General features: G+C 35.9%; 2 protein-coding genes across 2 annotated transcripts; both read left to right on the plus strand.

Annotated features, from left to right (window-relative positions):
- The first annotated feature begins 4469 nt into the window (after window positions 1–4469).
- olig2 (oligodendrocyte lineage transcription factor 2) lies at window positions 4470–6866 on the plus strand. Its single transcript, XM_034011258.3, has 2 exons — window positions 4470–4582; window positions 4909–6866. The coding sequence occupies exon 2, from the start codon at window positions 4930–4932 to the stop codon at window positions 5740–5742; it is 813 nt and encodes a 270-aa protein (XP_033867149.1). The 5' UTR covers window positions 4470–4582; window positions 4909–4929; the 3' UTR covers window positions 5743–6866.
- Window positions 6867–24190: 17324 nt separating this feature from the next.
- LOC117406944 (oligodendrocyte transcription factor 1-like) lies at window positions 24191–26001 on the plus strand. Its single transcript, XM_034011411.3, has one exon. It carries the CDS (start codon window positions 24571–24573, stop codon window positions 25186–25188), a length of 618 nt encoding a protein of 205 aa, XP_033867302.1. The 5' UTR covers window positions 24191–24570; the 3' UTR covers window positions 25189–26001.
- Window positions 26002–26926: the final 925 nt, after the last annotated feature.

The raw sequence follows: 26926 nt of genomic DNA on the forward strand, positions 1-26926 counted from the left end.
GGGACAAATGCTGCTTTGTAACAAACAACAGGACCCCCACACACTCCCAGGGTCCAGCTAATGCCCTTTTAGATAAAGCCTTGTCCATGTTTTATCCACCCAGATGGGTGCAATTCATGTCAATGTCAGGAGCTTTTTCTCCACAAATACGACATAATCAGTTCCACAAATCACACAGCCCTCAAAATGTTAACGAGGAAACATTACAATGGATGACAAACTAGGAGCCATGTCTGTGTCCAAGTAGCTAAACAATAGGTTATTTATCAATACAATACAAATCCCATATCCGTCCATCCATCAACTAAGTCGACACAGTATGCACAATCTCGTTTGAAAGGCGAGGGATTAGGAGGCTGCTACCTTCCCTACCTGGCAGGTGTGGTGTAGACAGGTGGTGAATAATGAGGTAGCTTCTTGCCAGTCTAAGACCCTCCTCCACCTAGACATTCATCACTGCCAGCAGCAGCAGCATAATTTACCATTGTGACCTTTCCAAATACCTTCATGCTGTACCAGCCAAATTAACTGGAGGTTTGGGGGGGGGGGGCAGCGCTGTGGAAAGTTTAATGCAGTGCAGCAACCTGACATGAAACAGCCCACGTTGCCAGCCTGGTGAATGACTTGATAAGTACTTTATATGATTGATGGGTGGATGTATGTGTGGTTAGGACTTCAGTTTATATTTTTCAAACTATTAGACTATAGGGCAGAGTTAATGGTTTCAAATAATAGGGTTCCATGGTTAAAACATATTCTTTGTGTGACTGTTATTGATTTGCTGTCACCTAAATACATTTATATATACAGGTTACCATATAAGTTACTGTGTTCACAATATTACAGTTTATAAAAAATATTGGGCCTATAAACTAAGCTATAAAATATGTGTGAAAAGCTAAAATACAAACAAGCTTGTATGCCAAAGTGTCACACTGACACTTCAGAGCAATACATACTACTACTAGAATTATTATTATTATTATTATTATTATTATTATTATTATTATTATTATTATTATTATTATGTATCCTTCGCAGTTGGTGCTCATTTAATGCAGTTTATTATGCATGCTCTAAAAAGGGTCTAAAAACACAACATTGTTCTGTGTAGGTCACATTTGCTTGTCAGCGAAAGGCTTAGTGAAATGCTGTACTTAATGGTGTGACTCAGTATTAGCAATCTCAATAGACTTGACATGTTAATTGCTTGAGAAAGTTACGTATTCATTACAAGTGTCTTGCTATTTTGTGGTACGCTTTAAAAAGTGGTACACCGTGTACTGCGCTTGTACGGCCACGTGCAAATGATTTTAGCTCAGAAAACAAGGAAACGATCTGCACGGGTTACGATGCACTGAGTTTGGCCCTTAAAGTTATTTTTAATATCTTTTTTTTTTTTTTTTAACAATTCAGCAAATGTTATCTAAAATTGTAAACATATACGATGTTGTGGGTGATCTACAGTTTGTCTTGTTCGTAGTGATTTGTGCAGTAGACAACGGCAGGATTGACAGCGTACCATTTTCTGGCGTTAAAAGGTACGCGTATCACATTCTGACGATGTACAGTCATCACAAAACGAATTACAAGCAGGACACAGTTATTATATGGTTTTATTAGCGTGTTTAAAATGCTATCATCCTACTAGAATTTTTTTTTTAATTCGATAAGTGGTTATTTTTAAATTACAGGAATGAAAATAACTATTAAAATCTTCCAAAGAAAAAGAACACAAAAAAAACCCCAACATATTTTAATATAGGCCCCAATATGAACAGGATTAGTAATTACCACGGACTACATCAATGTAATTATAATGTTTAATGGCTTTATTTTGGTTTATCAATGTGACCATATATATATATATATATATATATATATATATATATATATATATATATATGTGTGTGAGTGTGTGTGTGTGTGTATATATATATATATATATATATATATATATATATATATATATATATATATATATATATATATATATATATATATATATATACACACAAGAAGTGGGTAATTTTCCTATTCTAATTCGGTAAATGATCAGAACTCTTGTGTGAATTTAATCTTTGAATATGTTATGTAACGACTTACAGTGATATACTACAGTTAAGCATTGGTAGGCTACCTGTCTGCTGAGATTATGGTGTTTAACATTATCCAGTTGTAGAATGTGCGTGAATGATGATATTAAAACAATTCCGTGATATGTATAGGCCTGTTTATTTGTGTGTTAAGCATTTGTGTTTCTTTGTTTTGTTGGTTAGTTTTCTAATATTCAGCAGTCATGTTGGATGAATCAGGGAACACAAACGAACACAAATTACACATTATATTAGTGACGTACCCTATTTTTTTCTATTTATTGCATTGTTTTCTTTTTGTATTTTATACATTTAAAATTATGTTGCCTGTGTTCAGTCATTTTTTGCTTCTCAACTTTTTGCTGCTTTTTGTACGGCGCATGCTCGCCACTGTTTTAGCCTACTTCTATTCCGCTTACTGTCAGAAAAAGCTCCCTACTTATATCGTTTAAATGTATTGGTATTAAGCAAGTATAAATGGATACAATTATTACTGTTGACTATTTTTCCAACATGGGTTACGCCACCGTCCTAAGATTATTCAATTTAAATGAAAAAATATAGTATGAACGGTGTTTGTTGACTGTTTCTCAAACACGGGTAATCTTAACTGTTTCTAAAACATGGGCAGTGTGTATTCCTTCTGCTTTTACATTTTTGTAAAATAACTATTTAAAAGATACTGTATATACCGATACTGTATTATGTCTTTTTTTTCATTGTATAAACAACGGTAGTTTCTGACAACACCATATGACCCGTCAGCATATATTACTACAGGATTACCAAACAACAGGGGTTGTAATTTCTGATTGGGCAGCAAATTGTGACATATATAGCTGTCAAATTTTGCTACCGGTAGCAAATTCTGTTGGGGATGCATAGTGAAGGTACAATTGCTCTCCGCGCCTCTTGTGATGCAGCATCCTTAGTAAAGCTGATCACCCACTTTTCTGTGTCTATCTCACCACCCTCTTTAACAGACAAACACCAAAAAAGCAGAGCTAACCGATTTCGCTAATTGAACTGTCATGGATCATAACCGTTAAAAACAATTTTCCACGCTTCGTTTATTACTGTTTTAAACACATTCTTAACGGCTGATTTGGAAGCTTAAGCGGTCAGCTGTTTGACAGGAGGGGGCACCGGGTTAAAACAATGAAAAGCTTAAGCAACCCTTAATCAACAAATTAACTCACAGCGCAGAGGAGGGGGAAATCGTGAGCAAAAACAACTCGTGCCTCTTGGTGCTATCTGTGTAATAAATGCTATTTTATTTCTTACATTTTGTACCACAAAAGGTCTACTGTAGTGAAAACACCACTTTTCTAAGACAAAACCCTTGGAAGTAGCATGTGAACGGTATCGGTCGGTGTAGTACAGTTTTTTTTTTTCTCTGATATAGAAGGATAAATATAAACAATATGATGCTATCGAGATTTCTTTTTCTTTTTTTTAATATATATATATATATATATATATATATATATATATATATATATATATATATATATATATATATATATATATATATGCAACTAAAATATACCCAATAATATCAGTGTCAGGTCCCTTCACACAACATTTTAATCAATGCATATTCTCATAGTTTTGTTTTAATGAAAGATAAAACGATTTGATGTAAGGACAATACCCACAGAATGGATGTGAAAGCATGTATTCGTATTGTGAACAATTATGAATACCAATTTTTACTTCGGTGAAATACACTCTGGAACTTTACGTTTATTGTAGTATACACCATATAGACTTCTTGTGGTGGATACTGGTATTCTTCTGGTACAGGTGCTAAACTCTAACTTTCAATTATTCATGATGCCCAATGCTAAAGTGTCTGTTGTTTCTTCGTCATTTTCAGCGTTGCTCCTCGTGCCATGTATGGTAGTAGTTTTGTAAAGTGCAATGGACGGGTCGTATTGTCCGAGAGAAGTGTCCACTTCTCTACATCATCCGTTTGTTTGTGAAACCTCTTCAAACTCTTCAGCCCCGGACCTCGACTGAGTGCTTTAGGGTAGTTGAAGGATTTGTTTCTCTTCCACATGTTAATGTTATGGGAGGACTGGGGTTTGTTTGGTTTAAGGTTTTTTTTTTCTATAGCAGATGTTTCTTCTCCCGTTTTTTAACCAATGTTTTGATGCTTTTTTCCCCTCTGCACAAAGCTCCCCCCCTACGAGCCAGTACCATTGGCGGAGTGTGTCCTGTTCAATTCATTGAGCTTTAGTTCTTTGTAATGACATCAGATTTACCGACACCCCCCCCCCCCTCTTTTCTCTCCATAGCAGTTGCTTATTGGTCCATCAGCCCCTCTGTTTGAGACAATAACATTGTTCCCAGGCTTGCCTCATTGTTGATCTGGCTATAAAAAGCAGCTGAGATGCCCAAGGTGGTTAATAGGCTGTCACAGCACTAAGTGGATATAACAAGGGGAGATCTGACACGTTCTCTGTGCAATCGCATTGCTCTAAGTAAGTCTCACATTATTGTCACATGGCCACGTTTGTTGTTTACTGTGGCTGCTATATTTTAAACAGTTTTTTTATTACAAATACCTTAGGTTGTTTTTAGTTATTCGCTGAGAATGAAAACATTATTAGTCAGAATTATATATATATATTTTTTTAACTGTGTCTTTTGGCTTTATTTGAGATTGAACATTATTTTGGTAACTATAGGTTAACCTTCATTCTTTGTCAGATATTGTAACAATACATTATATTTTATTTTATTCCGACAACACACCGTTATCTATTTGGCTTCTAATCTAAACTATTCTTTTTTTTCATATCGATAGGCTTTTAAATCGAAATTAAGGATGGAATCTGATGCCAGTTTAATGTCCAGCAGGCCCTCCTCTCCTGAAGTCGATGATATATTTCTGCCTTCAGTCAGAAAGACGGCTGGCTTCTCGGGCACCGTCTCCTCTACTCAGAGCGACTCTCCCCAAGAATTGAGCTCAGAATTCCGGGCAGCCTTGGCAGCGAGTGCTTTGGAAGATGACACGCTCAGCTTGAAAATGTTATCAAAGAAAGACCGAAAGCTTCTTTCAGAACCCGAGCTGCAGCACATGAGGTTGAAGATAAACAGCCGAGAAAGGAAGAGGATGCACGACCTAAACATTGCCATGGATGGGCTCCGGGAGGTGATGCCCTATGCGCACGGACCATCGGTGAGAAAACTCTCCAAGATCGCAACCCTTCTTCTGGCCAGGAACTACATCCTGATGCTCACCAGCTCCCTAGAAGAAATGAAGAGATTGGTCAGTGAGATCTATGGGGGTCACCACAGCGGATTCCACCCCTCGGCTTGCGGGGGAATGACACACGGGGGACATTTACCCGGGCACCCGGCTTCTCATGCATCCCACCCGGTCCACCACCCCATTATCCCGCCAGTCGTTTCAACAGCATCGCTCTCTGTACCGAGTATGTCAGCCGTGAGTTCAGTAAGACCCCACCATGGGCTGCTGAAGTCTTCGTCTGCGGGAGTAGGGCATGCCTTAGGCAGCAGTTTCCAGCACTGGGGCGCGGGCATGCCTTGTCCGTGTAGTATGTGCCAAGTACCCCCTCCACACGTTTCAGGCATGTCTACAGTCAGCATGCCAAGAATTACTAGTGACACTAAATAAAAAGACTTTTAATACAATGCTGGGACCTAAGTCTGTTTACCAGCACAGTGAAATATACCCCCACACTTTCTTAAGAATATTTTCGAAAAGTAATTTTCCTAAAACGCAAAACATCGGATCAAAAAGAATATAAACAGCTCAAGCCTCATAAAAAAAAGAAAAGAAAGAAATTGCTTTTTTTCAAATTCTACAAGTCTAAAAAACGGCATTTGTACAGCTAAACGGGCAACGTAAGAGACATTAAAAAAGACTTGAATTCAGTTACCGTTCAATTGCTTTTGAATATATAGGGTTGCCTTTATCTCGAAAAAGATCGGAATCCTTCACAAAAATAAATCATTGTGAAAAACTGGAATCCAAAACGGAGCACGATGTTTTCTGATAACAAATTAGTTGCATACACTTTTGGGCATCTTTTGTAAGCTACTACTTGTGCAATTATTATTTGTCTGTGTGTGTATGTGTTTTTCTTTATTACGTAAGAAAACGACTAGGTCAAACAGCAAATATCGGATAACCACTTTAAATAGCTCTAACGATTGTTAGAAGGATTCGTTTTGATAAACGCTGTGTTGTAAATTATTGCTCAATGTGAATGCAACTATCGTTCCCCTATCCATTAAGACACAGTAGAAACCAATGCTTGAAGTTGTATATATTTTTTGTGTGTTTGTTTGTAAATAGGCTATATAGAAAGTGTGAAGGAAGATAACCATTTTTAAAATGTTAAATAACATGTAATTCTGTTTAGGTGCACTTGAAGAGCTATAGGAAGGAATATTGCAGGTTCTTGTCAAATTGTCTTTATTTTGTCTGTAACACTAACACTGTTTACGTAATTTTCTCTTTGTTTAATGCCGTTTTAATTTTAAAAGGCCTTTCCCTGTACCTAACCTTGTTCTACACTTCACTGCCTGATTGCTGTTAACTTTCAGTATTTGACCTGTTCGTGTTCACACAAAGTATCAGAACACAACGCGTCTGTCACTGCCCATTGCAAACATTGATCTCCTCATTATTTTTTATAAAAAGTGCAAAACAATATTTATTTACTTATTTCGCTGAGGGGATGAGTGATGAACTGTTGGAATCTGAAATAAAAAATACAACTTTTTAATTAAAAAGTCACGTGTATTTTTATTTATTTATTTATTTTTGCTGCTGAAATTGCTCACACATTTTAAAACCAAATATGATGTAAATTCAATATAATATAACTTGAACAGTATATTTGACCTGAAATGGCCTTACACCATGAATTGCACTCTATTCCGTATTCCCCTTTAACAGTTAAGCACTACAACCCAAATAACAGCTTTACAGTCCAGTCAGGGCTGCCTGTGGTGTTAAACTGATTCAGTTGGAACAGAGATTATAGTTTGAACGATAACATTCGAGGTCCTTATACCAGAGTTTAGGTACCTCATATTGACCAGTCAGGTTAAAGGAAATATCCGATCTATTTTTTAATCCGTAAAAGAGTTTTCCACTTAATTCGTATTAAATGTATTTATTTATTTAATTCTTAATCGATAATAATACAATAAAATGTAACAACACAAATACATACCTAAACTTTATTGCGTACCATTATTATGTACCTAGGCTATACAACTTTGCTGCTTAATACATATCACAACATTTCAATAACTATAAAGATAATACAATTAGCAGTACGTGTTGTAATTTCATATTATTTTGTGTCTTGACAAAACTATAGGCCAACTTTTGGCAATATATTAAAAGCCATTAAAGACAGGTACAAAATAAATAATTAGAACCATTTTCTGGAAATTGAAAATGACCATGTAGGCTACTGATTTTTGTAGTACAAACTGTCTTGCAGTTTTATTTAGGATTATGTTTACCACATAGGTTATGCGTTTGAAAATCCTTCACATTAATAAATAATAATAATAATAATAATAATAATAATAATAATAATAATAATAATAATAATAATAATAATAATAATAATAATAATAATGTCCGTGATAAATAATGACCTTGTTTTCACTATTTTACTTTATTGCAAGTAGATATTCGGATCTTAAAAATATTTCACGAAAAGAGGAAGGTGAAGCAATGAAACAGAAATGGTAAAGTGTAACCGATTATTTAATTGCCAAGCATGCTGCATGTGCTTTCTTAACATGTATGTGGAGTTTAGTGGACGGTAACCATGTCTGCTATAAGGTATCACAGCAGTACAAGAAGTTACTAAATCTTTAACAAATGCTTACAATAACCTAATAATTTTCCAAACCTTTAATATATATATACTGCGGTTAGCTTTCATTTAACTTCTACATTTTAAATATCATTACTGATAAACATTGAATGTAAAGTAAAAAAAATAAATAAAAATAAAAACGAACAAAAACATAACAGGCGAAAAACAGAAAAATAGTAAATGAGTTTTAATAACCACACTGCAAAACGACACAATGACACTAAGGTGTTTAAAACCAGTGCAATAAAACAGTTGATTATTTAGATTTTACTGTTTTTATACAGAATGGGCTATAGCCTGATTAGCTTTAAGTATTAATTATGAATAATCACGAAACACTGTGAGTTAAATCACAAAGGTTTATGAAGTTTGGTGGCAGTTGTGAAATTAAATGGAAATATATTGTTAAATTATTGTTTTTATAGTAGGCTTATTATTAGTTATTACTAATTATTTCACTTCTATTACATTTTTCTGAATTGAACTTGTTAAAAAAAAAAAAAAAGTCCGGTGAATTTTAAAATATTGAATGAATAGAACTATACTATATATATATATATATATATATATATATATATATATATATATATATATATATATATATATATATATATATATATAGTCAAATACAAATATATAAAAAATAACAAGCTGTAGAAACATAGTAACATACTAAGGCATGATCATTTAAAGTCCTAAAACTTGCTGTCTGCCAGATTTTATTGGCTCATTAAAATCCTTTGGGATTTGGACAACCTGCTAAATGGGATGATAACATGAATCCTATAGAAAGTTTTTTTTTTTTTAGGATTTATAAAGGATATAGGATTATTGGAATATTAACATATTTTCAAATTGCATTTAAAATAAAGTTTTATTATATGGAAAAGTGAAACGAAAAACAAAACGTTAATTTATGTATATATATATATATATATATATATATATATATATATATATATATATATATATATATATATATATATATATAACATTCATATTTACGTTATAAATATGTTAAATATAATAGCCTCCTGAAGTAAGTATTGCTAAATTTAGACTTATCCATAGCGGTTATCTGTCAGTAGCATCTAAAGTTTTATCAAGTTATTTGTTTTATTTATTAGTTTATAAGATAATGAAACAGTAATACCTACCGTACCTAAGTGAATAAGTCCTATATGTACTACCTTATTTAGTATGCTGTATGTAAATAAGGTAATAGATCAAGATGTTTTTGTTTTTTTTAAAAGCTCAAAATATAATTAATCACGCTTTAGTTACAGGATAAATAGTCTAATAATAATAATAATAATAATAATAATAATAATAATAATAATAATAATAATAATATCATTTTCCACAGATTTTCACAGATCGCCTGTATTTTTGCAACTGTACTCCAACCTGAACATTAAAAAAGATCAGCAGAGACGAAACGAAAGAGAATGCAGGCCTACTGATGTTTATTTACAGTACCGCTGTTTCATTCTTGTTTTACAAGCCTGGTTCCCTGACAAAAATTCTGAAGCTTTTGTCAGAGAGTACGCCTAAAATAGGAGCCACAGAGAGGAGAAACTGCCTTCTGAAAACGGAGCAAATTATTGCTCTGCCAATATCGCGCTACACAAAGTGCCTTCCACGGTATAATATGACAGTACAATGCAAATGACAACATACAAATACAGAAACGCAGACACGTGATAGAGACATACTGGTATATCAATATTTATCAATATTATAATGTAAAGTATCCATCATTTAATGCAGCCCTTACTACATAATGAAGTACAGTGCCTTGGCACACACTACTCGTAATATGAATTTACTTGAGTTTAAGGTGAGTGTGGCCTATTTGCATGGTTTGATTTAAAAGTGATTCAAGTTCAAGTTGTCCTTACAAAAAATGCAATGGTCTCAGCATGCACCTTCTTATGTATGGTATCAACGAGGATTTGGATGTATGAAGATCTGCGTGTAAAAATCATAAGTCAAAATATTATTATTATTATTATTATTATTATTATTATTATTATTATTATTATTATTATTATTAGTAATAGTAGTAGTCGTAGTAGTAGTAGTAGTATTTTTTCATTTATTTTTCTCTTTATTGAGAACTGTATTTTACAAAGTTAGGTCTAGACTCCTCTGGGCGTTTTGAAGTTCATTCCGACAGTTAGCTGGGTGACCTGCAGGTGGGACAACACATTGAATTACATACCACTTTGTAGTTTTCTATATACATAATGCAAAAACTGACAAAAATTGAAAAATGTTACATTTCGAAATCTAACATGAAATAATGTACTACAATTATGGCTTCCAGTAGACTTTTGCGACATAATTTTGTAGTTTCTTTGATCACATGATGCTAAATAAAAGATCTAAATTAATTTAATATTTTTTTTAGTTTTTTCTTATATCTCAATACTAAAATTGTAGGCGATGCTAAACTTTTGGCCATAGCTGTATAATACATTGATGCAACAATATGCATTATGGGTTTTAATGCATTTAATGTACTGCATTTAAAACCAACCATCTCTGTGTGGGAACTTAGAAAATACAATTACAGCATTACACTTTGCTTTACACAAATGAGGTGACACTGAAAAAAAAATAACAATAATCATATTCAGCCCCTAGCTGAGAGGGCTGGCACTACCAAGACTAACATTCCCCACCCACAACAGGAAAACAACAACAAAACAAGAGCTGATATCCTCAAATCAACTAATTCCTGTATTATCTCACCATGTGGTCTCCATTTAGCCTGTTATCCAATCCAGGAGCCTACTGAGTCTACTGTTGCCATGTTTAGCAGCACTCTCCTTTCTGCCCATCTGTGAAGGTAAACCAGGCAGTTTTTTTTTCATTAACCAATTAGTAGTGCGAGGCAGGGCAGGAAAGGAAGAGGAGGGGGACAGGGAGTGGAGGAGTCATTAGGAAATGTTCTTTAGTCACTATTAGAGGCAGTAATTAGCACCTTGACAGCTGGAGCAGATGAGGCCTGCAGACATGGAGAGATAGACAAAGCCCCAAGCTATATTTCTTGTGGCTGTTGGCTCAATGGCAGCACACTCCAGCCTGTGGGGGGTTCAAATTCACATGCACATTAACAGGTGGGAGTGGGAGGGGCAGGTAGGTGGAGATAGCAAGCTCTAATTCTATTGTACTAAGCAGAATTTGCAGGTAGTTGGTGCCAGAGCCTCTGGGTAGCTTGATTTTGTTTATTTGTCAAATAAAGCATAATGGCAGCAACATAGATTTGGGTGCTTATTTAAGTTTATTTGGGTGCCAGTTGAGAAAAGAAGGGTGTTCATATATTAAAAGGTGATGAAATATTACAAGTTAAAGGAAGAGCTGGCCATTTTATTATCACGTATTTTTGTCAATAAACTGAACTGAGACTTGCCAAATGTTGCTTTGTTATATCAGACCGGGTCTCACTAATAATGTGCTTTCCAGTTTAACAAACAATGCATAACATTCATACACATCTTTTGTATTTAAATGCCATTGAACTTAAGTTTCTTTTAGTATTAATAAATGTTTATACTGAATATTGCTTTATTGTAAGCTGGCTAATATCAGACAACTACAGACCCTTTATCTTATATATAGTAATGAAAACCTTTATTCTATAACATGAGGAATTGCAATATGTGACAGAGGGCCTGGTCCAATAAAGTGCCATTTTAAACATGATTTATAAAAGATATGCTATACAATTAAGAAACCATTTACCACTTTTTAAGCAATGTTTTCTAATAATTACAGCTAATGTATAATAATGTCTCTTTCTAAAGACCCATCTTTTTTATAATTCCATTTTCTATTCTTTTTCAAGTCACATACCGTTTAGACTAATAAATCCCCAAAGGGTTAAGAAGAATTACAAGGTATTATATTTCAGTATTAATTAGCTTTATTCCTCCTAATTTAGTAATTTCTGAAAGAGCAGAGGTGACACCAGGCTTATTACCACAGAACCAATTATCTGGAAACGAGTCTTGTTATCAAAATAGCTAAAAGGTGGGCACACATACAAATCCCTTTCATTTCAATGTCTGTGTGCGTGAGCATATTTGCCTTTCAAAGAAAGGGTCAAAATTCATATCCTTGCTTTGGACACAATAAACGGACACAATGACTCAGGCGTGCACCTAAGCTCTTTCTTTTTTTGATTTATGGCGTTAAAGTGTAAATCTATAAGAAACCAATTCAGGTAGACAAATGTTTCAGCTAGCACCTTCTACACATTGGAGAAGGCATTAGGCAAAATGATGTCAACTATACTTTAACCATACAATTCTGATTGAGCGTTTTGAAGTGATGGAATACATTAAAACAGGCTTTTCCTCTTAGAAAATAAAGAGGTAAAAATGTTGCCCTATACAGCAGGCCTTAATTGTATTGGGACATGTATCATGAAAAACTTTCTTTTCTTATTTGCTTATTGTTAAAGTTTTTTTTTAAAATACAAAAAATCTGTTTCTTTCTGAAGGATTGTGTTATGATGGCAGATGCCAGGGCTTATTATGATTGGAAGTATATAGAAAACATCTTCCCATCTCAGCCATCTTAACTTGAACTGGTTTAGAATATTGTGTTTACTCTAGAGACTTATCATGTATCACCAATCCCCATTCTTGAGGTACCCATTTGTTTGATACAACATTAATATTTATGGGTATTTGAGGGGCTCAATCACACTAACTTACAAAGTGGGCTGCAGATGTTGCCTGTTAGCTAAAGGGATTATGCTTACAGGTTTCTAAAAAGCATCATAGTTGGTGGCACTTCCATGTTAGCAACTGTTGCAGAAATAAATGCAGCCTTCCTTCTAAATTTGAAACCCCAGAGGAATTCATGCATTTTTCATTTAGTTATCAATCACAAAATGTGTTAGGACAACCTCTTATGTTCTGCACATATTTCTTAAACCAACTTTGACTACTGCATTTATTTAAGATTGAAGTATTCATATTTTCTATATAATACTTTAGAGTCTTAACTTGACTTTGGTAGGGTACAACCATTGCAAGTATACAATTCACAAAGCTATGTTTTAGAGGCAGTTAATATGAAAAAAGGGTTGAATTAATGTTTTTCATACCTTTGAAACGGATCATGAACACTTACTCTACACTTTTTTGCAAAGGGACCAATATTTTGAACAAGAACAACAGATCAGAAAAGTCAAGACTTAAAACACATTCTGTACTCCCTGCATGAGACCTCATCACCAGCTGGGAATAAACAACCCTGTACATCACTAAGAGAACACAAGAGATAATGGACCTCTTTTTAAGTTAATTCTTTCCTTAAATACTAAACCCAAAACACATAACATAGGGAAGCCTGAGTTCAAATATCTACTTAGATTAATATACCTGTGTACGTACTGAAGCAGTAGGGAAGCTTCTGGAGGCTTGTTTTATCTTCCTACTTTCATGTGTTGTTTCTGTCTCTACAATTCAAATAACTTACCAGCCGAGAGGGGAACTCCCATGCTCATGTTTTAGTCAGTGTCTCAGACAAAATAAACTTGGTTAGCATCTGAAAGCAAGGGCTCCAGAAATGGTGCTAATAATCTGCCAAGGATTGCAAATAATCATAATTTCCACCTGACATTTCTCCCATGTAAGACTAAACCCACTTCATTGTTTGGGTAAGGGGCAAGAGTGATGAAGAATTATGTTAGCTGTGAATACATTTTTATATACTGTATAGTGGGCTTTTTTTTATAATTGAGAATGGTTCATAAAACTGTGACCTTTACTGACAAAATCCCAACCAAGTGACAGATTGGAGAGAGGAGCTAGGGACCCCCCATGAATGCTAGAGTAGTTTTTTTTCAGTGGATTTGAAACTCGGATGGGAAACTGAATAGAAATGTGCCGTCCAGCAGGTGGGTCAGTGTGTATTCAAGGGCTCAGAGAGATAAACTGTGAGATATAGGGGATCAATGTGTTTGTGTGAGAAACAGAGAGAGAAGGAGAGCAAAGAATCTCTTTTGAGTGTTTTGCAAAACCCTGCTAAAGCTGGTTTCAAAGCGGGATAATCCCATAAAGTAACTGGATCTTTGGATATTCATGGCAGGGAGCTAAAGGCTGATAGAAAACTATGCAGCGAAGATGGGATTTAACTTCAAAGTGAGACTGGGTGTATATCAAATGGATATTAATCACTTGATAGAATAGGACAGGCTTGTCAGTGAGAGACTTTGTTAAACATGTCCTCAGAATGAAGCATTCAGTGTTCTCCCATTGAAATAAATGTGAGCAGTGGGTTATTTGCTTGAAAGCGGCATACCAACCTTTCTTCCATTTATTAATGAGGAGATCTGTTGAGATATTAATGTCCCATAGTACACAGTCCACAGGACTTATTGCTCATCACAGTATGTGCTTAAATCCAGATCTGTTAAAACATGATTTTGCTAGACATAATAACTTTGACTTAGCTGAATCCTACAGTAATTACAACAGGGAACCACTTTTATACTATTATTTTTTTTTTATTAGTGCATTTTTATGAATCATGTAGTGAACTCAATAGGAATAATTTATTTTACATATGTTATTAATTCCATTGTACAAGAACAGTAGCTTTTGGATGTTTGAAATACCCCATACTGAGCCCTGTAACATCACTCAGACTTCCCACAGGGCAATAAAAAGAGAAACATATGGAACCTTATTTGCTTCAAACAAGTTTTGTTAAATTATTGTGTTCGTTTGTAACCAGGAGCAATCATCACAAAATAAACAATGCAAAGAGAGGGCCGTGGATACTTCTTTTAAAAGGGCAGCCACTACTTGCAAATAGCTGTGTCACATCGAACTTGACAGCACAAGTACCTTATTGTGCTACATCACCTTGAGTGTGAATATACTTCAGTGTCCTGCTAAATGAAACTGTGTTGCATCCAGTCTCACAATTCTGCAAGGCTTTCTTTCAACTTGCAACAAATATAATGATGACACTTATCTGAGGGACCTACAGATGAATGACCGGTCGCATGGATCCTTTCCATCATTTGCAATTTTTTATGCACGTAACAAAAGATCGACTTGAAATAATTTTCATCAATCAATGCATCACTCTTGTACAGCAATTAGGGAATTGTGTGCATGTTACAATATACATGTCCATGTTGGTGAGTTAATACATTACATTTGAATAAAGAAGTGGATCCATTATGCAATGGCCTTATGACCTTAAGCCAGATGCTATCAAACAGACCTAGCTTTAAATAAATTACTTACTACTTTGACATACCAAGTTGTTACCCTATGGTCACTATATTGATGACGGGTTAACAATGGCATGATGGAGTTCATTTTAATGATCTATACAGCAGTGGACCTAAATACCAGAGTCCTTTTTTATATTAGATATTAAATGGTTCTAATAAGATAAATAATCTACATGTTTTCAATTTATTTTTTAAATTATTTATTTACTTACCCTTAAATTATTATTATTATGGTTGAGCCATTACTTTAGAAAGCACCTTTACACTTAAGCAGGATTTTTTTTTTTACTCTGTCCAAAAAACAGCTTTAGTTTTCTTCTAGATCCAACAACCAGCTGTTGAGTCAGTCTGCCTGCCTGCTCTATTTCCTCACAACACCTTTCAATTTACAACCAAATGTAATTAGTCCCTGCTCACAGTCCGTCTCTCTTCTCCTGTTCAACAGCCTATGACCCCTCATCACATACTGGCTCTGATATTCCCATATGCCTGGCACCAGGATAAAAGGTCTCTACAGAGTTCTGATTCAATTTGTTAGCATAACATACATGTTTTGGGGCTATCCGATTGCAGAGGTGGACCAGTTGGGGCCGACCCATATGGTTTGCCAGTGCAAATCGCTCCTCTCCATCACTTCTGGCTAATGTGCCAATGAACATCATTTATAAAACGTCCCTTTAAGGACAAGCTGCAAAGTTTTGTAACAGGGCTTTAACTTATTAGAAGTACCGGCTAGGTTGGTGTGCCAGTCTATGCCTATATGTCACTCTGTCAATCTCCATACATGTATATCAATTAGAAACACTGATGCCCACCTGACTGCTTTTAATATCAATTATGTGTGTTATATGTGATCAAGTCAAGGCAAAGTGTGGGTCAAAGCATAATATATATATAAACAAATGCACAATAATAATACACATTGAACATTGCACTAAAAGATCATCAATTTACCAAGACGCAAGCACTGATTGTTCAAGCAGGACACAAAACTGAAGGTCTTGGTCCAGAACATGTTTTCCATTGGACGCTCCTAGAGCACATTGATGCCTACAGGATGGCACTTACTGTAAGAGTGGTCAGGGATTAACTTCTGAGTGCCTGTAAGGGGTTGCATATACTCTGTGAATATGCTGGTGTTTATGGTTCTTAAAAGGGAGCAGGACATCCTAGCCAGGAGTGCTTTTGGAATGGTTTTACTTTAAATACCAACCCCTCATGGCTGGCCTGAGTTAATAGGCAGCAGAAGCATTTCTTTTAGAACATATGGATTTTTCAGTTTCTTGGCTCCCATAGTAAATGTGCACACCTTACCAAGGTCGATTCTTTAATTGTAACCATTCTACCCTATGTATCACCATGCCTCTACTGTTTTTTTCTCAATTTCCCCAGTCTTTAGTGTGGAATCCTTGTAAACAAACATTCCAATCAATAGAAGTTGTTTTGATACCAAACAAGTGGCTCCCCTATTGGGTACATGGTGCTCTTCAAAAAGCCTAGCCCCAGGGTGAAAATTAGGTAGCTAATGAAGCTAAAAAGATTAACAACTTTAGTGAAACAGGAAGGAAATGATTAAGATACTATCCTCCTGGATGGGCTCTGGCACAGCATTTTTCTACCTCTAGAGGCAGGATATAGTGTGATGCAGAACAACTTGGAAGGGAAGCGATGGATGCACCAGAGGAGACAAAAAATATAAGGAATAAAGGAAAGATCAAGGGAGGAAAGTCTTAGGGTTAAAGTTTCAGGTTAAACATATTAATTTCATCTTCCATAAGATTTAACATTATGTTCTTTACCTCATACACAATTTAAAAATAGAAAAGTAACACAGATATATATATATATATATATATATATATATATATATATATATATATATATATATATATATAATAAACGATCCGTACTACTTATGGGTTCGTTGCCCCTTTAAAAATACGACCCAGCACAACAGAAATGGATTTTCAAGCGCGGTTGCGCTAATTTTTTAATCAACACACAAATAAACAAAACACAAAACAAAACCTAACTCAGTTTTGGAGCACTTACTGCACAGGTTATTCCCTGACTAACTTTCAGGACGGCTAAGCCGTTTACCTGACACCACAAAAACCACACACGCTTAACACAGCACTTACTACTCTGGCTACTCGGAGAGAGAGCACCTCTTCTGCCTCCTTCTACTCAGCAGCCTTGAGCAGCCTTGACTGCTCCTCTTAAATACCCTGCACCTGGTCCCAATTTAACAATAGCTACCAGGTGCAGGGGATAATTATTAATAAAACAATTAACAAATTAATTGAAACAATAAAGCAATACAATCAAACAAAAAGGTGCATTCCGCACATGTTTCTCTCACAGGGAGGTTTTAACCCCCTCCCTGCTGTCTCACATAACCCGCTGCCTTACACATCCCCCCCCCCCCCCCCCTTGTCTTTTCAAGACACAGGCCACCTGACGGCCACCTCCTCCCCTAAAACACTACCACCCACCCTCGAGTCCATAAATGTCCTTTTTCGCACTGGAGGATGCAGCAATGGACAGAGGTCTTCCCCTGGGAACCGGCGCAGTGAAGTCACTCTCAAATGTATTTTAAGAAGAAACTGTTTTGAACAACCGCTCAATTCCTTGTGTACCTTAAGTAGCTAATCATTAATGACTGTGGACAGATAGATAGAGAGATAGATAGATAGATAGATAGATAGATAGATAGATAGATAGATAGATGGATATATAGGAGAAGCTGTCAAGTCTGGCAGGAGCCCTCAGAAGATGGATGAGTGGGCGATTATTGCTTCCTTTTCATTCATTGCCATTCTTGTGTTTCTCTGTGGCAGATTTGTTATGCAATTTATCTTCACTTGTTGGAGATGTCTTGACAAACTCCTGAGAATCATTTGCACATCAGCCTATAGCCCACCCTCCTCGACTGAATTAATCCACCTGGATCAAACAAGCCTCCCGACCCAACCCCAATGGCAACCGGGGTTGTGTTCATGTAGATGGGCCACCCGGCTCCATTGTCTCCCTCCAGTGTGTGAGCCCTGCCCCAGCAAGAGACCTGAGTGTCAGGCAACAAGGACACCAGTCTTTTAAAGCTAAGACCAAGTCTCTTTCTCTGCCTCTGCTTGATTTCCAATCATTTGGGCCATCATCAATCATTTCTTGATCTTCTACCTTCCCTTACCAGCCCTACTCCACCCCTTTACAAAAAAAAAAAACATTACAAAGGAAACAGGCCCAGTCCATGGTGAGCTTACAAGAAAGACCCTGGACTTGTGGCCCAATTCTGAATATTCTTCAAGGCTTATCCTGTTTCCGAAGATCCATCGTGGTCAGTAGGGAGGTGTGCAAATGGACCACAGGCAGTGCTGAGACTCTGGTTAACAGGTCTGCATTCTCTTTGTTTCTGTCATTAAGGTAGACTACACATCTATAGGAAAACCAGGCACACAGTATATTTGATTTTTAAAAAAAATGCTACCAAAGCTTTCCTTTAAATTGAGGAGACCATGTTTTCTTTGGAGAGAAAAAAAGTGTTTTTATCGAAAGTGTTTTTAATATTTCTATATTGTATTGGATATTGACTACAGTGAAATTTTGAATATTTCACAGATCCATTGCATCACCATTAAAAAGGCCACAGCATTGCCAATGAGTATGACTTCATGGGAAGAAACACACTGTTCACACTTGTATCGCAATGATACTGGTAAAATTAATTTTGGTTTAGAATATACTGATAGGATAACATTTTCTGTCCTAACTCACTTTTCAAGACCGATACTGTTGCAATATACCTGTTCACATTTAAACTGGTTTCTATTGATACACTTACATCACAGATATTCTGTATTACACCAAGATACTCAATTCCACTGATTCTCTATGGGGACCTCCATCACGGTACGTGCAAAGGGTTGTGGGATATAGAGAGCTTGGGAGAAGATTTTCTATTGACAGTCAATGGAGAGGTGTCGGATTGAGCTGCTTTTAGCTTTTTTAATCGATGTTTAAAAATATAAAAAACTTGTAAACTCAATTTGACTATTGCCCAGGGTGTCTTGATGGAAAACATAATCCGTGGTAATGATGACATATCATAATCTATACGAAAAAAAACACTTTTCTCAATGCAGTACCAGAGATGGTGCATGCGCAGAAAACAGAGATGAGCAAACAAGCATGACTGAAGTAAAGGCAGAGTTGAGAATCTTGGTAATATAGAATCTCTTTGGTGTACATGTATGTGTGTTATTGCCTCAGAATGATCCATTCTGTTGTCGTACCGATTCACCTGTCCACAGTTTACTGTTACGAGTCATAGCGCAACTGTAGCAGTACAAAACATACTCTTGTCTTGGTTTTGAATTGATACAGTTACATTGATACGGCGCCAGTAACAACTCCAGTGTGAGCAGATGTTGCGATACTGTTCTGCAATGATACCGGTATGAAAATGCAAGTGTAAATAGGGCTAAATGGTGTAAAAGGGTGTGGGAGTTCACTTGTAGAAAGTTAGAGACAGACACAGGGGTTATGGTTGAAAAGCCAGCTAAGGTTTTATTTATTTACCATTAATGATTGTAGTGTTGGTTCTTCAACAAAACATAAAACATGTACAAAAACACAGCTACAAAACCAAAGTCCACACCAGGAACACTCTCTTCTCTAAACTAATCTTAAGTTCCAGTTTGCAGATATACATATGTGAAACTGAACTAAACTAAACATTTTACTTTACCGGCTTCCTTCTTAGTAAAGGGTCTACTCAGCCTACTCAACATGGATCAGATCAAAGAAGCTTGCCCTGGGCTACTCTTTAAAACATATTGACAATCAATTATTCAATTAGAATATGCCCACAGTCCACATATGTTTTCCAGTGATAGGTATTTAAACCCCATTCCTGACAATTTTAACACATATTCAATTTAAACAAACGTTATTTCCAAAATGCAAACAAATCCAAACAAACTCCATGGAAGAATGCAGTCCCTGCTACAGATAGTCATTATTTATGTTTTGCAGTACATCAACATGTCCTTCATTTTACAACTATGGACAAATGTTTTGCATCACCTAGAATTTTAGGATTGAGATCATTTGAAATAAAAACGATATGAACATCATTTAGATATGTTATTTAACATCATGCACAACAAAACTACAAAATTATACTGGAAAAGTCTACCTGAAGCCATAATAGTAGTACAGTATTTCATGTCAGATTTCCAAATGTCCCATTTTTCAATTTGTGTCAGTTATTTGTGAAGTATATGGACAACTACAAAGCGGGATGTAATTCAATATGTCAACGTAACATTATTCAGCAGGTTTAATTTGACTTTAGAAAGCAAAATGTGTTAATTCTATAGGGTGATGCAAAAGTTTTGGCCATAGCTGTATTTCATTAATTTGTTATTATTATTATTATTATTATTATTATTATTATTATTATTATTATTATTATTATTATTATTATTATTATTATTATTATTATATATAAAAAAACTGGAAAATAAATCCAACACGAAATTGTACTGACACCATAATGCAGATCATTTAACTATTGTATCAAATTGACCTTGTTAAGCAGGCCTGATGGGGCACATCACTGGGATCCCCCACACTGGCTGTATGGAAACACTGGGTCGCTAATTATGGAAATCAGCATGAAGGGCTCAATGTCTACAGTTAAATAATGCCAGACTGCAAGTGTTTCACATCTCTCCTACCCACAGCACAGTCACAGATCTGGAACAAATGTACATTCTCCCAAAGAACTGTCACCCAGGACTGCAGGGGGGGGGACAGCAGCAGCCATTCACCAATTTGTTCCACCTTATTAACAGCTTGTAATCTTCTCATCTGTTTCCAATGGCTGTTGTAAATATGATTGTTAAAAAGGGTGAGGGTTAAGGTTAATTCTTGCTCACAAGGTAACCCCTCCCATACTGTTACTTTTGTTTGTTCAGTCACCACATTGTTGTTTTGCACCTGTTCTCCCTGGTAAAGATTACATCTGTGAATTTCACATACATTTTTTATTAATTTATTTTTTAACATAAGTAGCAGGGGCAGATATATATTTTACATCATATTACAGTATCAGATACATGTTGAATAGGATTTAAATGTTGAGCACCATAACAACTTATATATACAACATATGTTTATTGAATATAAATAAATATTGCTCTGCACTTTAATGGCAAACTCCTCAACATTTCTCTTTCCCTCGCGGCGGGAAAGTTAAATGGACCCTAAGTCATCATATTTTGTGGAAAACTAATAGTCACGGACAGCTGCTCAAGTAACTTCATTGCTAATCTTAGCAAAGCATGTGAAATGAGATGAGGGCTCTTGGGTTCAATCCCTACCAAAATCAAGGTTTCTGTTTTACGGATTCCCCTCTCACCCTAGCCTCAGTTAAAAAGCCAGTACAATCAAATAAGACCAAACAAGTGTATTTAATAAGACCAGCAAATATAAACCAAAACCCATCTACAAGAGTTTTATAAAGGATATTGCATTTTATTTTAATTTATCAAATACATTTTATAAAAAACAAACTGTTGTAAAATATCTGACGAGTTAAATGTGATCTACTTTAGGGTTGAATAGGTGCTATGTTGGCCAAATGTAGCTGCTTTTTTAAATTATTTTGCACGTTGTGTCCATTTTAAAACACTTGTACCTGAAAATTGCACACGTGAATTTAGACATCCTTAGCTGTGAGGCTAAAAATGTAATTTAATTGATATGCCCATCAAAATATTGCTTTAATATTTTTAGGGGTGTGCCAAGTAATGAGTAGAAATGTATTTAACAAGTAAGACAAGTTGAGCAATAAAGAGTACAAAGCATATTACTCCTACTAGGACACTTCTAATTGTAGCCTCACCCGCTTCTGTTGGTAAGACTACACATTAGGACCTCAACACAATTGAAATCATTGTATAATAACACTGTCTGATCACTTTTTGAGTGCCTGAAATGTGTTTTATTATGGCAGATGCTTCAATTTTTCCCCTGTACTAGTGTGACAGCTCAGAGTACGAGTATGTGTAAAGATTCATCTGCATAGCCACAATTATTTTTTTTACATATGATCTCCTCTGTCTTGCTTGTGTATGATTTGTTTTCTAGATTTAGAGTGATTCATAGAAAAGTTACTGTAGGACTGAAAAAAAAAAAGAAATCAGTCAAGTATCTAATAAGCACCTTGATTTTTTTGTCAACTGAATTGAGTCCGTTAAAACTCATGAATAGGTTTTACATTCATGTTTTCCTGTTTCTGTAACAACAGACTTAAAGAAACCTGCTATACAGCTATGCTGTGTCAGCTTTTTAAAGTCAATGTCAATTGTACTGAAGTGATGTGAGTCTGAGAGATGGGTAAAAACAGTCCCTGTTATTCTGGTATAGGACCTGGTTAAGCCAATCCAGTCCCTTGCAGCCTTGGTTTCAAGGCCCACAAAAGGCCTTTTTTCTATGAGATGACAGTGTTGCTTGTGTTTTTCAAGCTAATAAAGAGGACTGGAAATGCAGCTTTTGTTTACATCTCTAATTTAGTTATTTATAACCCTCTGCCTGCCACCCCAACTGCCTCGGACAGGACTTTGTGCTGTCTCTCTCCTCTTTCTGTGTGCAGGTGTCCCTGGCTCTCAGCAGCAGCGCAGAGCAGAAACAGGCAATTATTGATACTGCAATGTTTTATATTACCCTGGGTGTCTCTAATCCATCACGCCTCTTTCAGTGAGGGACAGGAGCTGGAAATTGAGCCACACATCCTGGGCTCAGAGCTGCCTTCTTTCTCCAGCTGCCAGCATGCCGGGGGCCCTTTCATCCACTCCTCTTCCTGTCTCCCTCTTTTCTGTCTATTCATGGCCTGAAAAACCCCAGCCGGATGGCACAGGCTCCTGGCAGGGAAGTGACTTTAGAAAAACTTGTGTTTTTTCTCTTTCTCTTAAGTTTCTTCTCCTATTTTTGATAAACACTTTGCCTTCTGTCTCCCTCTGTCTTTTCTTATTTAATGAAAAAAAGGAAAAGGAAAGGCTTGTTTTTAGTTTCTACCCTAATTCAATCAACTCATTTCATGCTGCCCTCCTTATTTACCTGCCAAAGTTCTTTGGTCCATTTTAAAATATTTTTTGGTTTATTTTATGAAATCTGGCCACTTAAAAAAAAAGTTTCAAATTAGCCCCCCCCCCCCCCCCAGATTGCCTCTTTTTACTAATTACTGTAACCCTTTGAGAGAAGTGCGATTGGATTGTTGAGAAACACAGCTGTGGTATAGCACAAATAAATAACTCTACAGACCAATATATCTATAGCACTAGACTCCCGTGCATTTGTTATGTGGCACCCATGTCTAGGAATAATGAAATTAACTACCATCCAACAAGTACTCTTCTGACCTTTCTATCAAGCCTATAAATATCTCTACAGTTTGTTTTCAAAACAAAAACACTCCATTGACAAAGGTATGTGAATGTTCAATAATTTGCTCTTATAACAAAAGAATTGTAATAATGTGTAATAATATATATATAAAAAAATCAGTATTTTCTTATTAAAATTAGGAGCATGTTAGTCTTAATTAATGGCCAATAAGTCACTGATGAGCTCTTCAGCAATTCAATTAGTGAGTAATTCATCATTTATTACAAGTTTTAGTAATTATGCTATATCAAAATAAAATAATAAAACAACTATGAGAACCTTTAGTATTGAAACAGTTGAAAGTGAAACGTATTCTAGTTAAAACACTATTAATAAACCCAGTATTTTTCCTTCTGATATTAGAAATGCTTGCATCTTTAAGCAAACTAACAGCCAATTGGACACCTCAGCTAATGCATCAGCGCTGCTAATTGGCTAAAGCTTCCTTGCTTAAATACCTTCAGCTTGTTTTTGAACAAACACCCCCTGCAACTGACGACTGTAATCAGAGAACTATTCGACCACTGAGCTGATAGATGTTCATACAGCCAATACTGGAAGCTTTTACAGAAATACTAGGACAAACGATAGATGAACAAGGAGAAGTTTTTTTTAATGCAATGCACCATGGTGTGAAACTTTTATCAAAAAGCTCTACCAAGTATTTAGAAGGAAATAATTAGGCCGGGAAGAAGAAGAAGAAAAAAATTGAAATGAATTTCAACCAAAATGTTGATACTGACTTAAACAACTGATTTAAGCAAAAGATCCAAGGGCTTTCTACTGAAGTTCAGAAGCAGGAGTGAAACTGAAAGAAGGTTTCTTGGACACCTACTAGACTGTGACATACCAGCACTGGAAAAGTGACACTTACAACATGAGCAATACGATAAAATCAAACTGTGGTGATGCACAGATGAACTCTTCTATCGGTGGCAAACAGGATCCAAGCGTGACATATCCAAGTGAGAACCTGGGCAGTAGGGCTGGTCTCCATGGAAACTCCAAAATCACCAAAGAACTCAGTCCAGAAGAGCAGCAGGAACTAAGGAGGAAGATTAACAACCGTGAGAGGAAGAGGATGCAGGACCTGAATGTTGCTATGGATGCTCTTAGAGAGGTGATGGTGCCTTACTCTGCTGCCCACCAGCATGGTTCTCCTGGTAGGAAGCTCTCCAAGATCTCCACCCTTGTCCTGGCCAGGAACTACATCCTCTTGCTTAGCTCCTCACTGCAGGAGATGAAGAGGCTGATTGGAGAGATGAGTGGACCTGCGCCCAGGCTTCTGCTGGCTGGATGGCCACTGTTCACAACGCAGGGATCCCTGCTTCTGACCTCTGACACCATCATGGCTAGCAAGTGCCCACTGCTGTCCTCAGGGGACCACCAGTATTCCCAGCTACAGTGGTCGAATGGTGGCCCCGTCTGTCCGTGTGCCATGTGCAGGCTGCCTCGCTTCATCCAATCTCTCCCCAATCCCAGGTTTTCAAAATGAGCTCTTCTGTTTTGACAGTTTTCTTGACATTTTTAGCTTTTTGACATTTGCGAAGAAACAGTACACTGCTGGCTGTCTGTTATGTTTTTGTTTTTGTTTTGTGTTTACAACATTCTGTTTTAGTTTCTGAGAATTGTTTTATTTTTATACTAAAAAGGGTATTAAGGGATATTTTTGTTTCACTGTGTATGCAGGGTATTTGGAGACTAATCCATGGCAGCTTTTAGAAACATCTTGCTGTGAGAAGAGATTTGACCATGTTCGTAATGATACTCCAAGAAATTGGAGGCTTGGTCGAGTGAAAGTGGAAATATCTATCTAACTATATTAATCAATAAAAAATAAAAATAAAAATAAAATAAACACACTTACATAGAGGACATACCTACATAATACTGTACAATGATTAACATTTGATATGTCTTTACTGAGAAAATGTGAGATTTGTAATAAAATTAGTTTGCATTATAAATCAGAGACTAATGTTTTAATTAATTTTCCAGTTTTTTTAAAAAAAGACTCATCCAGTACTGTATAATCATAACATTTTATACCTATTGTAAACTTACCGACTATCATATCATAACACTAATATGGTAGTGGGGTGAGAATTTTAGTGAGTAGACTGCTTGAATTCTAAACTGTCTGTAAATTGGTTTATAATGGAAAACTGCTGCCTGTTGGTTAGGAAAAGTGACTAGACTATTCAATATATGTCTCAATGTGAATGTTTGGATATATTACTGTAATTAATTCCTTATATCAGACACACAGGTCTGGAATAGCTATCCTGGAATAAAATGTGTTCAAGGATGTTTATTGGTACTGTATGTAAGAAGGCAAAAGAATGGAATGAGAGGCTTTTTTTTTGTAAGTGACACTAGCATAACAATCACATTTAAATGAATATGACACATTTGTTTCTGTTCACTGGGATATAAAGAGAATACATTCACATTTTTTAAAATGTATTATTATTACAAATGCAACCTTTTCATTAAAAAAGTAATCCCCTTCTATTTTGCATTCATTGAAACATACAATGAATGCAAAATAGAAAAAGAAAATTAAGTTACATAAATGCTTGTTATAAGAGAATTGCGTTATTTGGGATAAAATGGACATAATGTGTTAGATAAATTACTTAAGGTAATAGATACACATGTATTTTGAAGATACATACTTATGCATCAATTATACTGTAGTACTTTTGGTATGCGGTCAACTTCAGTTCTTCAAAGTGTACATTCAGTCAAACTGTTTTAAACATTTTGTTATAAATCTAAATTGTCCTTGTTGTGTCGCATCAAAAGGAGCTTGGGTTACGGAAGGAGTTAAAAAGTTAGATTTTAACTCCCATTAAAAATCTAACGCGTTATATGACCTTGTTATTGACAAAAGTAATATTACAGTAACAGAAACGAGTTACCCCAACTCTGGTTATACCCACTCGCAAGTCTCAATGTCAGCAACCAATGAGTTCACCGCATTAGGACATATGACTGCAGACATGCATGTATTCTCTTTCTCTCTCTCTCTCTCTCTCTCTCTCTCTCTCTCTCTCTCTCTCTCTCTCTCTCTCTCTCTCTCTCTCTCTCTCTCTCTCTCTCTCTCTCTCTCTCTCTCTCTCTCTCTCTCTCTCTCTCTCTATCTCTCTCTCTCTCTCTCTGTTTATTAAATATATATGCGTCGGGCAGTATGTACCGGGCTTAACTGGCCACCCAATCAGTGCCCGTTT

Source organism: Acipenser ruthenus, chromosome 8 (genome assembly GCF_902713425.1).
Source record: "Acipenser ruthenus chromosome 8, fAciRut3.2 maternal haplotype, whole genome shotgun sequence".
In the NCBI taxonomy this organism is placed as follows: domain Eukaryota; kingdom Metazoa; phylum Chordata; class Actinopteri; order Acipenseriformes; family Acipenseridae; genus Acipenser; species Acipenser ruthenus.

Bases quoted from the DNA above. Each gene is read 5' to 3' on its own strand.
- LOC117406944 (XM_034011411.3), top strand. From the start codon at position 24,571: ATGAGCAATACGATAAAATCAAACTGTGGTGATGCACAGATGAACTCT.
- olig2 (XM_034011258.3), top strand. From the start codon at position 4,930: ATGGAATCTGATGCCAGTTTAATGTCCAGCAGGCCCTCCTCTCCTGAA.